The following is a 13,556-nucleotide window of genomic DNA, read 5'->3' as shown; positions in this document are numbered from 1 at the left end:
TATGCAAGAACCAAGCTTTTCCTGCAACAGTTGACAATGGCGACCTGTGGCCAATAGCAATGTTATGTTTTCTTCCAACCAGACTCTGCGACTGTGAAGGGGCAAGGGAGAAGTGGGGGTGAATTGCGGCTGAGTACAGACTGGAACCACAGCAGGACCGGCTTTACATCTTTTTCTCTTAGACACGGACAGTGTTTAGCTCAAGTTTTTTGTTTGATCTGATAGAGCTTATAGAAGCCCATAACTCTAAAGGAAGGACATGAGGCAGCACGATGTAAGCTAGGAAAATAATGTGGGTCTTGTCTTGTTTGGAGCAGCGCTGTCCTTGCGCCAGGTGGAAGATCTGGCCCAAAAATTATTGAATGCGCAGGAGAGATTGCATGCCCTCAGTGGTTAGTCTTAGTGCTTAGCGTTGTCTTGCCTCTCAGTATGAAGCTCAATGTAGGTGTTTTTGTGTGGAGTTTACATCCTCTTTCTGTGTGGACAGATTTTCTTTGGATGCTTTGGTTTCTTCCATTAACATAAAAGCATCTTTTATGTTATTGAGATAAAATGTGCACAAGAGGCAACAAGAGCTTTCAGAGGTGGTGCCTGCTGAGCTCCCAAGAGACAGTTTTCTAGTTGCATTTGACTGAGCTCAATATAACTATTGTCAGCCCGAGGTGATGCTGAGCCCTGCAGAGGTGGCTCAGCGAGGGGAGGGTTCTCTTGTAAACGCGTAACATGCATGATGCAGCGTGCAATGTTTAATAAAGATTAAAGAAATAAAAGTGTTCCTCCGCTGCTGCAGCCACTCGCTGCAGATCCAAGCTGAGCGAGCGGGACAGAGAGGCAGCAGCCTCACGTTGGACACCGTTCGAATGCGCAAAGTTACGAAATGTACAGGATTTAATTGATCAGAAACTATCATATCGGCTGCAGAGGGGTCAGAGTTATGCAGCAGTTGCAAGAAAACTGTAGCGTATTGGAACATTTGCGCTACAGCTGCAGGATTCTTGGAGCGGCTGAATTGGAAAAAAGAAACGTTGCTATGGTCCCTGTAAAATGCGCTTCTTTCTTTTGGACTGAGCTGTGGCTACACAAGGAGCATCATCAGGAGGTAAAGACTGACACACGATGGAAATGTCTCCTTAAAACTCAGATCAGACCTGGTGTTGTGGCACTTGAGGCATGAGTGGTTTATTTGTGGAAAACTGTTGTTGTTTTGGTGGTAGGGGTGTGTTTGGTGTTAGGGGTGTGTGTGTTGATCTACTGTATCAAAGTAGGCCGTGCGTAACCTACGCTCAAACAGACTTTTCAAGGCAATTTCGCTTTTGTTTTCAATATGACGTAGAAGAAGACAAGGCAGCGCGATGTAAAGAGGAACATAATGTGAAGGTTGCCATAGAAGAGCAGCGCGAGTGCTGCTTATAATGAACCACGCCTCAGTCGGCCTCTTTTTCTTAAACAACGCCCTCTCCCTAGCAGCGCAGCCTTTAGCGCAAAACCTGCGCCACATGCAAGATCGCACGTGCACCACGTTGCGTTTAGAGTTGCGCACGGACTGTGCCAGTCACAAGATCTGGCCCTTGAACTTTGTACACGGCACCAAGGATTGGCATCGGCAAGTCTGAGGTCTGGGGTTTTAGAGGAGGCATGCTTTGAGTGGTCAAGTTAAAATATCTTGAGATATAGTTCATAACTAGGGAAGAAAGGATAGAGTATGAGTATAAGGAATACTCTTCACATGAGAAAAGTCGCCCAAACGAATTCATTCAGTCCACACTTGGTGGTAAGATAATTAACCCATGGTCAGGTCATGGAGGCAGCAGCAAAGCAGAGATTTCCAGACATCCCTCTCCACTTCCTCCAGCTTTTTTGAAGGGATCCCGAAGCTTCCCAGGCCACATAGAGACAGTGGGCCAGATCTTGTGACTGGCGCAGTCCGTGCGCAACTCTAAACGCAACGTGGTACACGCGCGATCTTGCATGTGGCGCAGGTTTTGCGCTAAAGGCTGCGCTGCTAAGGAGAGGGCGTTATTTAAGAAAAAGAGGCCGACTGAGGCGTGGTTCATTACAAGCAGCACTACTCTTCTATGGCAACCTTCACATTATGTTCCTCTTTACATCCCACTGCCTTGTCTTCTTCCTTAGAATCGATGTCAAATTGAAAACAAAAGCGAAATTGCCTTGAAAAGTCTGTTCAGCGTAGGATACACACGGCTTACTTTCTACAGTAGATCAACACCACAACACAACACCAAAACAACAGTTTTCCATAAATAAACCACACATGCCTTCAAGTGCCACAACACCACGTCTGATCTGAGTTTTAAAGAGACATTTCCATCGTGTGTCAATTTTTACCTCCTGATGATGCTCCTTGTGTAGCCACAGCTCAGGGCGCACTTTTTTTTCTTTTCCAATTCAGCCGCTCCAAGAATCCTGCAGCTGTAGCGTAAATGTTCTAATACGCTACAGTATTCTTGCAACTGCTACATAACTCTGCAACTCCTCCGCAGCCGATATGACAGTTTCTGATCAGTTAAATCCTGTACATTTCGTAACTTTGCGCATTCGAACGGTGTCCAACGCGAGGCTGCTGCCTCTCTGTCCCGCACGCTCATCTTGGATCTGCAGCGAGTGGCTGCAGCAGCGGAGGGACACTTTTATTTCTTTAATCTTTACTAAACATTGCGCGTTGCATCACGCATGTTGCGCGTTTACAAGAGAACCCCCCCCCCGCTACCCATCGCCTTCCGCAGGTCTGGGGAAAGCATGGGGAGGGGGCGGCACCACAACATCGCAATGCGAGTCTGTCCCCTCCTCCTGTCCTGACCACTTTTTGCGCCAGGTATTACACTGAAGATTGCAAGAGCGCCACCCGTCTGCGTATTCGTCTTCTCTACAGCCTGCGCTATGAACCACAAGATCTGGCCCAGTGTGTCCCCGAGCCACCTAAGATGGCTCTCCCCGATGGGAAGAAGCAGCGGCTCTATTCCAAGCTCCTCTTAGGTGACTGAGGCTGCCTGCATCTGCGGCCTTGTCCTTTCGGTCATTACCCAGATCTTATCACCATAGGTGAGGGCAGAACATAGATCGATCAGTAAATCAGCTCCCTCTTCACCAAAACAGTCCGACACAACGATCACTACCGATGTCGCACTGATCTGTCTATCGATCTCACGCTCCATCCGTCCCTCACTCGTGAACACGACTCTGAGATACTTGAACTCCTCCACTTGAGGCAAGGCCTCTCCACCGACCTGTAGAGGGGAACCCACCCATGGCCTCAGATTTGGAGATGCTGATACTCATCCCACTTCATACTTGGCTGCAAACTGCCCCAGGGCAGCTGAAGGTCCTGATTTGATGAAACCAACAGAACAACACCTGAGATCCTGGGGTTCCCAAACCGGACACCCTCCGGTTCCTGGCTGTGTCTTTCTGTCCATAAAACTAATAATTCATTTATACAGCATATTTCATGCGCACAGACTCAATATGCCTGGGAAGAAAATAAATAAATTACACAACATAAAAAAACTCAAATACATTAATACAGCACATACACAAAAAAACAGAAAAGCTGGAGAAATTCCTCTGTGATTTAGTTCTGGATGAGGCTAAGCTTTAGTTTTGAGTTGACTCTTCATGTCCTGGTTATAATCTATACCACACCTATACTCACACCTCACCATCTCCATACTACTATATTTTATTTATTTGTAATGAAATAAAACAACTTTACTGAAATGACCTTACAAAATGTTTTACTTTATTAACTTACTAATCAGTAAAAAAGGATGTTGTTCAAACGTGTGGTTTATGAAAAATTCAAATTCAACTTCAAATTCAACTTCAAATTCAACTTCAATTTCAAATTCAACTTTCAAATTCAACATTAAGGGCGACAGTGGCACAGATGGTAGAGAGGGTCGTCTCATGATCGGAAGGTCGGGGGTTCGAATCCCACCTCCTGAAAGTGCACATTGTCGTTGTGTCCTTGGGCAAGACACTTCACCCACATTGCCCCCATTGTCTGCGTACATTGGTGTATGAATGAGAGTATGAATGGGTGAGTGGATCCTTGCTGTAAAGCGCTTTGAGTGCCTAATGTAGGTGGAAAAGCGCTATATAAATTGAGACCATTTACCATTTACCATTAACAACTAAGTTAGTATCTAGTGTAAAATATGGTATTTTTTGGCACAACCATGTGGTGTCTACAAAGACACACTTTTGGAATTATCTTGGATTATTGAGACATTTTAGACAAATGTACAGGACTATGTATAGTAGTGAAAGAAACAGAATGGCATTGTGTGTATATAGCATATTATATGATAAATATCTACAATATATAAAATAGATAAACAACTTTTTGCTGAAAATACAGAGCTGTTCTTCTCCACAAATGTAATTTCAAGTTGCATTGGCCTGTCCTGGAGAGAAAGTCTCACCAGCGGTTCCAACCTTAGAATGGCAGATATAGGCTTATTTCAATGGGAGAGGCTCATGTGAGGTGGACATTCTTTTACTTCGGGGCTCACTGTGAGGCCTTAAGTTGAAAAAGTACTGACATTTTATACATTTCCTGAATCCTCAGAGTCTAGAGAGTTTCCCAGTATCAAACATGTGTCTCTGTGATGTTCTTTGAAGAAACAGCGTTAAACATAGTAAAACTGTTTTTATGAAAATGGTGAAAAAATGTCCTCAGGTTTGAGTTTGAGGAGCTATGGTTACCATGGTAATAGTCACAGAGTAGTACATTTGGGCTCAAATGAAGCATGAAAATGTCTTCTTTACAATGATACCAAATACAATGGTGTAAATCAGTATCTAATGGGCTGGAAATGGCCTCAACCAAAAAAAGGACCAGTGTCAAAAGCAACTTTTTTGACATGGCGTTGGTTCACTTCAACAGCTGAAAACTATGATAAAGCTGTAACTCTGAAAAGGCTATCATACAAAAATATAAACCTCAGACATGGACCTACTTAAAAATCAACGATAGCCTTTGCCACCTTTTCGGTACCGATATTTGGTCTGGCCCATGGACTAAGATTAAAGAGGTCTAATCTTAACATATTTCAAAAGGAGCCTCAAGAAGGTGACTGAGGAAGAAATGGAGGAAAACTGGAAGAATATGGAGAGAAATTCGTAAAAACAGCCCCATTCATGACAAAACCGATGGTGGGCCCAGTGGAAGAGAGAGCTTGTCGGTGATGAGGTGGTGTAACGGTTTACTGTTTTTTGTTTTGTTTTTTTGCGCACTTGCTAATATACATTATTTTTATTTTGTTCTCTGATAAAAGCTGAATTTCAGAAAGTGGCTGTAACTGAACTGCTGGCTTCATTTCTGGATGGCTTTGAGGAAGTTTTTCCTCGACTGCTAGAGCTTCACTAATGTTCTAGCAATTCCTGGAAGGTGTTTCTCCTTGTGCCATGTAAAAATGTGAGTATAGTGGGAAGTTAAGTTTTCCTTTATTAATCTCTGAAGAGTAATTTGTTCTCTGCATTTGAGGGGGGAGCATAATAAATGACTCATCAGTTATACATTTTAAAATAAAATAAAAATAATCTTATCAATCCTTGAGACTCTGGAACTTCTAAATGCAGTAGATGCCATTTTGTTCCTTCTTCAACATTTGTAACTTTATAAGCACTTGTATACATTTTTTACTGGAAAATTAAAATGCCTAGACTATAATTGTCTCTTGTCACTTGTATCTGTGTTAACAAGAACTACAAGCAGATGTTCTGTTAACTTACTAGTGTTTGTGCAATTTCTGCCATAAACATCTGAGTTCTTTTAACATTAGACTGTAAGTGGTACCATTATTTAAAAAAGTAGTATTTTGTGTTATAGTAGCAAATATATTTGGTTTCATTCAACTGCAGTGAATGAGTTGAAATCTGTTCATAACTTAACCTGATATGTTCATAGAGCTCAAAACATTGTTTTCTTTTGACATTCAATTATAAGTCAAAGATGTTTTTAACTTAGCCTCGTGAGTTTAAAAAACACACACACTTGCGTTAATATGAAGAAGCAATACAAGTTTATGGTTGGCACAACAAAACATGTTGGTTAGTTAAAACTGAAACTGTTAAGTTGAAACAATTCATAGCAATGCTTTATGGACCATTTATAACTTACTGGTTTTACTTGATTGAAACAATATTGGTTCCTTCAATGAGCTCAAATCTTTATGGCAGAAATTTAACATAGAATTTTAAGTTGAACTGCTATATTATTTATTACAGCGTAAGAACATATCTCAGTATGTAAAAACGGTGGCCTATTCCTTTAACCTCGTAACCCCCACTTAACAGAGCGCATTGTCTCCTGTTCAGCTTTAGCCAAATTGTGTTTAACGCAACGTTGCCTCCCACTCTCTATGTTGACACATTAAAGAGGAAGTTGAAAATTGATTGTGAGAAATAACACTTACTTTTGACAGAAGGAACATTGAGAAGATGGTTGTGTTTGGTCCAATTTGCGCTTTATGTTTAGTTATTTCCTTTTTTTCTAATGTTTGATTAGCTTTATTTTGCATTCATGCATACTGTATTACCTTAGCCTCAATTCAAGGTCAAGGTAAGGGCAGGCAAAAGGGACATGTTTTTTTGTGTGTGGTCTGTATGCTTGCTTCCTTATGTGAGTAAGCCACTTCAAACGCATTTTACTGGCTTGGACGTTGGTTCATTTTGATCTGAGTTGTGAACGAAGCCTCAGTGGCCATTTGAAAAGTTTAGATCGTCGTTTTATTTTGTTTGTTAAGGACAAATAGCCACTACAGCTGTAATGGCAGAAGAACATATCTACGCCAATGTCCCCAGAAAAGCAAGACAATTCAAAGGTGAGACTGGAATTTACACATTTACTTCAAGTTTTTTATTTTATGAGGAAGCCCTATGCACAGAGTCTGTAGACATATTTAAGGATTGTCTTTTTAACCTCTTAACCCCCGCCTTAACCGAGCGCATTTTCTCTAGTTGGGCTTTATGGATCTTTTTTGAATTCTTGCCGTCACTTTTTTTCGTCATTTTTTTTGTCACATTTGTATCACATTTTTGTTTCTCTTTTGTTGCCTTTTCATCATAATTTTCGTCTTGTTTTTTTGTTACTGTTTTGACACATTGAAAGCCAAACTGGAGATCATGTGGTCAGTTCAACTTAAAGGACTGAAAACTATACGAAGAAACTTGTAATGAACGACTAAAAAGGGGTTTCTGTGACTTGTTTTGATCATTTCATCACTTAAAGGAGCGATCCTTTTTTTTGTTTTTTTGAATTTTCTGTTTTTGGAATAAAATTAGTTTTATCCTTCAGTATATGGTGAAAGCAGACATTTATCCAAAAAACACTGGTTTTAAAGCCTTGTAAACAGTTATAAAATGTCAGGCTAGTAGACATATTTTACAGTGAAGTAACTGAAAGTTGTGAAACCCGGTTTAAAGTCAGTCCTTGTGATGAATTTCGATGTTGTAAATGCATAAGGAAAGTTTGAGAAACACAGTCACTCAAATTTCAAATTGCTATTTTCTGGTCCAAATTCATCTCAAACTTTATTTCTTTCTTACTTTCTTTCAAAAGTTCTTATATTTGAAGAGTTCCGTGGCGCTAGGCTTGTGCTAGGCTAGCACATTTCTATGGTATCAGCTAGCATGCATTAAAAACAGTCTGACCCGCTCCACAGTGCACCTGAGGCAAATCACTTATAACGCCAGACTAACCATATAAATGTCGGTGTCCATAGAATAATTTTGGGAATAAAACTGATCTTGCATCACATGAATGATCGCATTTTGAGGGACTATTTTCTAGCAGATCCCTCCGCCGCCGCATAGCTTATACAACCACGGAGCTGATGCTGTTCAAATATAAGGTATTTTAAATGCAAAATGGTTCAAATAACTCTATCGACACAGACATTTATATGGTTAGTCTGGCGTTAAAAGTGATTTGCCTCAGGTGCACTGTGGAGCGGGTCAGACTGTTTTTAATGCAGGCTAGCTGATACCAAAGAAATGTGCTAGCCTAGCACTGGCCTAGCACCACGTAACTATCCAAACAGAAGAGCTGCATAAATTGCAACAAAAAAAAAATCTCCAGAAATTAGCAACACTCTGGATAACTGAGGCCCTATGTCAAAAATCCTGAAACATCCCTTTAATTGTTTAAACTTTTTTCTTCAGATTTTGAAGTTGAAGTTCCACAGAGCAGACCAAAGGCGACAGTAAAGAAAGCGGCTGTGGCGGTGGTCATTGTGCTGCTTGTTATAGCTGTTGTCTCTTGTGTTGGAGTCATCGGTGAGTTACACTTTACAGCTTTTACTGTTTTACTGTTAACACATATGTCTGTTTTCTCAGTGCATTATAACAGGGCATCCAAAAACAACACAGGGACAATGGCGGAAACTATAACGGTCTCAGGTAAGACCCAATATATGATCAAGTAATTACTTAAAATGGAATTGAAATGTTATGTATATTTTTGTTTTTTGGTCGTCAGACCATTATACCACTGGAATCAAAACAACCCCAAATGAGATGACCACAGGTAGGAGAAAGATTTGAATTCTTGTTGAATAGTATTAGTTTAGACTATTTATAAGTATGTCAGTGCTTCAGGTGTGTTCTCTGCTTGCTCCTGCTGCCATTCCTTTATCTGCCACTTTATACTCACCCAGGGGCGGATCTAGAAAAAAAATCACAGGGTGGCAAGCCGGGTCAGGGATATTTTCTGGGGTGGCAACACATTTTAGTGTTGAATGTTTATAGCGGGGGTACGCAACTTTTGCTTGAGTGCAAGGCAATTTTTCCGTTTAGCTGCAGACTAAGCCTCCAAAAATTATGTATGCATAGTAGTTATCACAAAATTCTAATGTGTGATAATTAGAAATATTCTAATTAGAAGTCTATTTTGAAATAGTGGTATTATTTTATTCTTTATTAATTATTTTGGTGTTATTAGTTATTATTAGACCTTTTCGTTTACAATACGAACTGATAATGACGTAGATGCTTTTTCTTTTGACTGTTGTTTTGACAAGCGTATGTTGTCAAAGCACCCAGATCTTTTTTTGTAATAAATGAATGGCTTCTGCAGCCTTGTGCAGGGTTGAACCGCTGCAGCAGCTTCGAATGCTTTTTAGGCACGGGGTGAAAGGAAAACTTTAAATAAAAATGTATGTCGATCTCTTATCATTTGTCTTTCCTAAATATGTTGGTTCCCTCCTCGTCTTTACATTGCAGTATTATTACATCACTATGATTGGATTACTTGGTAATATTGATTTAGTTTAGTTTATACAGATGTACATTAGCACCAAGCACGTTTCCCGACTTTGTCTTGATCAATATGTTGTTACCAAATCATAACGGTTTCACTGTTTAAAAATATTTTTACAACTGGTGCAGGGTTAGTGGGGTGGTGCCGTTGAGCTCCACTCTTCTTTGAAAAACCGACAATACGTTTCTTTCTGGAAGCTCAATTGAAGAAATTGCTATTATTTCTCACCCAATAATAAATAAATAATAAATTAACCTCTGGGAGCATTTTACAGTTTGGTTGGACTGATATTTCTGTTTGTAGTATGTAGTTACAATGCAGTTATTCATTCATTATTCATTTATTGCATTGGTTTTGTGAGCTCATTTTGGACAATTTTGATGTGCTGATTCCAAAAATCAGATTGGTTTTGGTCAATCAGGTTAATTTTTATACCCCTTGGCCAAATTTTGCCGAAGGGTATTGAAATGTCTTCTGTCCTGGTGCCTGTCCGCCCACAGTTAGGGGGAGACAGGGGCTGATCAAATATAATTTGCATTAGTGCATGTTTTTTGACCAGGACTCCCTGAAAAACAGATTCTTAATCTCAGTGGGACTTTCCTGGTTTAATAAAGGTCAAAGCAGCTGCGCTTACAAACGAGAGTGTGTTGGTGACAAAGCTGTATACAGGCACTTTTATTATTTCAAGATTCAAGAGACTTATTGTCACTGTCACAGAGACCAACGAAATTATGTTTCGAGCATCAACACTGTCATAGTTTTACATAAATTGCCACAGTTATTTGATACGTACATTCTTTTCTTAAGTAAATGCTAAGTAAAGTAAATGAGTTTCCTTTGCAGGGTGGCTGGGCGCACCCTTCGAGATCGGGTGAGGAGCTCAGTTACCCGGGAGGAGCTCGGAGTAGAGTCGCTGCTCCTTCACGTCGAAAGGAGCAGCTGAGGTGGCTATAGGGCAGATGTTCCGGATGCTTCTGTGGGAGGTGTTCCAGGCATGTCCTAGTGGGACAAGGCCTCGTGGAAGGCCCAGGACACGGTGGTGGGACTATGTCTCCGAGCTGGCCTGGTGTCGCCTCGGGGTCCCCCCAGAACAGCTGGAGGAGGTGTGTATGGATCGGGAAGTGTGGGCATCTCGGCTGAGACTGCTGCCCCCGTGACCTGGCTCCGGATAAAGCAGAAGAAAATGGATGGATGGCAATGCTAAAAACATATGACAGAAATCTTTTGTGGAAAGCGGATGGGGCTGGTTGTAACAGAGAAAGAAAAAACCATGTGCCTCGTGGAATACAGGAAAAAAATTCTACATAGCACAAAACAAGTCAAAAACCTGACCTGATACACAAAATGTATCTCATTTTCTGATTCTGCTTTGTAAAAACGCTGTATAGCCATTAAACATTTTTAGAAACCACATGTAAACAAGTTTTGTGACCAAGTGTTTTTTTTTTCTTTCTTCTGCTGACGTTTCAAAATAACATTATCCACAACTGTGTGCCCTACAGTATCAGTCCCAACTAGTCCAAACAAAGTGGCCCAATGTGGTGAGGACTGGGAGCTCCATGGGACAAAATGCTATTATTTCTCTCCACATTGGGCCAAATTGCCATGGAAGAAAAGCAGACTGATGTGCCAGGTGCTCAATGGAGACCTGGTGAAGATCGAGAGCAGAGAGGAGCAGGTATGCACCCAATGACAAAAAGCATACCATGCTTTTGTAGTTATAACGTGATGGGTTAATGCATATATTATAAATCTATGTGTGCACCACAGGTTCTGGCACCATGCTAAATTTATTTAAAACATATGTTGGCTATATATTGTCCTCCTGGAGTGTTTCTTTTTCTCTGAAAAACACCTGAATGGCTACAGAAAAGTGATAATTCATCATCACTTCTTGTTTCATGAGGTTTGTAAAGTGACACATTGTTCCAAATTCTTTAAGAATAATCTACAAAAGGCTGTACGTCTTTTTCCAGTCCACTGCAGGAGGTCAATGCATTCTTTTAGTGTATTTACCATTACCAGGGCTGTCAATATACCTAAGGGCCCTGTATTGTAATGTTACTTTGTAGGAATTTTTAGACGCTAAACTGCAAACAAAGATGATTGACAATGAGGATAAATTTTGGATTGGACTGATGGATTCTGAGGCTGAAGGGCAGTGGGTGTGGACCGACGGATCCCCACTAAATCCCAGGTGAGACTTTGGAGAAAGGTTGTAGGTTGGTGTTAGATCGGTGCTGCTGAGTGACTTTTGATAAATACACTGAGGAACTGCTCACCTGTTTTTTTTTTTAGCTTAGCATTTTGGGCTGACAATGACAATAACAAGGAGCCGGACAACTGGACCGTGGAGGATCCTGAGGGAGAGGACTGTGTGAGAATGGGCCAAAAACCATTCGCTGAAGGGTTGAAATGGTGGTATGACCGATCGTGTAAACAGAAACAACGGGGTATTTGTGAAAAAACAGCAGAAATACTTTAGGCATGAAACAACTATGCTATTATGTTGTGTGGATAATCAATTGTCACTGTTGGGCCATTCCAAACTTTACTTCACTTTCCGATGTTACTAAACTAAAGCCGCCATCATTTTATCGTATATAAGTGCAGTCTCTCTGTTTACCTCTTGTCTTTTCTGATATTGATGTATCTGCATTTTCTTTTGACTGTTGCTTAGACTAGCGTATGTTATCAAAGCACCCAGATAATTATATTAATGAATGGCTTCTACAGCCCCGTACAGGGTTGGACCACTGCACCAGCTTCTGGTGGTTTTGGACACAGGGTGAACGTGTTTTTTTTTTCATTGAAGATAAGAAGTCAAGTTTTATAAACAAAAATGAAAAAAGAAAAAACGAAAAGAAGTAATTTTAAATAAAGATGTATGTTGAACTCTTATCATTTGTCCTTCTTAAATGTGTCCCTCCTGTTCTTTTACATAGCTGTAATATTGTACTGGCTATGATCTGATTATTTGGTGTATTTATCCATATTCAACTACAAATATTGATTTAGTTTAGTTAAAAAAGAAAAAAGAAAATCAACATTCCCTGAGACAACAGATGAACATTAGCACCAAGTATGTTTCCTCACTTTGCATTGATCAGTGTGTTACCATAAAAGTCCCACAGCGCCACCTTGTGTGGTTCAATGTGATGCAGGCTGGGAGCTCAATGGAACAAAGTGCTATTATTTCTCATCAAATAACTTTAGATTAAACTGGATAAACAGCAGAGACATGTGTCGTAGTCTGAGTGGAGACCTGGTGAAGATCGAGAGCAGAGAGGAGCAGGTGTTGACCAATGACCTCAGATAAGTTAAGAAAGAGGCTAATGTAAATATATCCCTGTGGTTTTAGACATTTCTGCTCAGTAAGCTGCTATTAGAAGGTAAGGTCTGAATCGGACTGACCGACTCAGAGTGTAATGTCAGCTGAGAGTTGAGTTGTTTGTGAATAAGGCAAGTCCAGAATATGCCAAATTAGGAGTTTTCAAGAATAAACCTCATGTCAAGTCCCACATTATCAGTTCAGTGTTTGAGTCAAGTCACCAAAAACAACCCATGATTCAGCTACTTCTTTTGTCTTAATCATATTTTGGCTTTCACATTGGGCGTTGAGGAAAAAACATCTGATGAATCTTGGCATAAAGAAAGAACAGTGTACAGGAGACCGGGGTTATTTGTCACACGGGGTCATTTCTCTAATTTTTTTTATAGCCACACTTGAGGGCGCTGTATGCTGCTACTGATATACATAATCTATTTTTATTATATATCTATTGGTATTGTTATTCAAGATTCCTGATGGCCTTGTGTATGAAACTCAGAGTGAACAGGAGGGGCCTCAGCACACAGCCTTGGGGAGCCCCCGTGTTCAGTGTGATGGTTCTGGAGGACTTGCCGCCGAAACGTACAGCCTGTGGTCTCCCCGTCAGAAAGTCCAGCAGCCAGTTGCACAGTGGAGTGGTGAAGATCGAGAGCAGAGAGGAGCAGGTACTGACCACTGACCACAGACATGTCGTGAAAGAGACTAATCTGAGCTTTTCCACGTGTGGTTTTAGAAATTTGTGTTCAATAAACTTAAAACAAATGATCGGTTCCGGATCGGACACACAGACTCTGAGGCTCTCAATGGGACCAGAGGTAGGACATGAACATGAAGATTTTGAACTTCTTGAATCCAATTTGTTATGTGACACTATAATCTCCTTTAAGCTCCTCCCAAACGGTCTCCCATCCAAGTACCGATCAGGCCCTTCCCTGCTTAGCTTCC

At 40.8% G+C, this 13,556-nt stretch overlaps 1 protein-coding gene across 1 annotated transcript in view; it reads left to right on the top strand.

Annotated features, from left to right (window-relative positions):
* The window catches only part of LOC306973494 (uncharacterized protein), a gene marked incomplete at its 3' end in the record, with an annotated part of 37,243 nt that overhangs the window by 13,199 nt on the left and 10,488 nt on the right, over window positions 1-13,556 (top strand). Inside the window, exons 7-13 of the mRNA XM_079570418.1 lie at window positions 6,768-6,845; window positions 8,185-8,298; window positions 8,359-8,421; window positions 8,501-8,548; window positions 10,783-10,958; window positions 11,353-11,477; window positions 11,579-11,733. Of these exons, the coding sequence (XP_079426544.1) occupies window positions 6,768-6,845; window positions 8,185-8,298; window positions 8,359-8,421; window positions 8,501-8,548; window positions 10,783-10,958; window positions 11,353-11,477; window positions 11,579-11,733 (759 nt within the window). The remainder of the gene's footprint in view (window positions 1-6,767; window positions 6,846-8,184; window positions 8,299-8,358; window positions 8,422-8,500; window positions 8,549-10,782; window positions 10,959-11,352; window positions 11,478-11,578; window positions 11,734-13,556) is intronic.

This window comes from Gobius niger, assembly GCF_951799975.1.
Source record: "Gobius niger genome assembly, chromosome: 14".
NCBI lineage: Eukaryota > Metazoa > Chordata > Actinopteri > Gobiiformes > Gobiidae > Gobius > Gobius niger.
The sequence above is the reverse complement of the archived record's forward strand: the minus strand, read 5'-3'. Positions and strand labels throughout refer to the sequence as shown.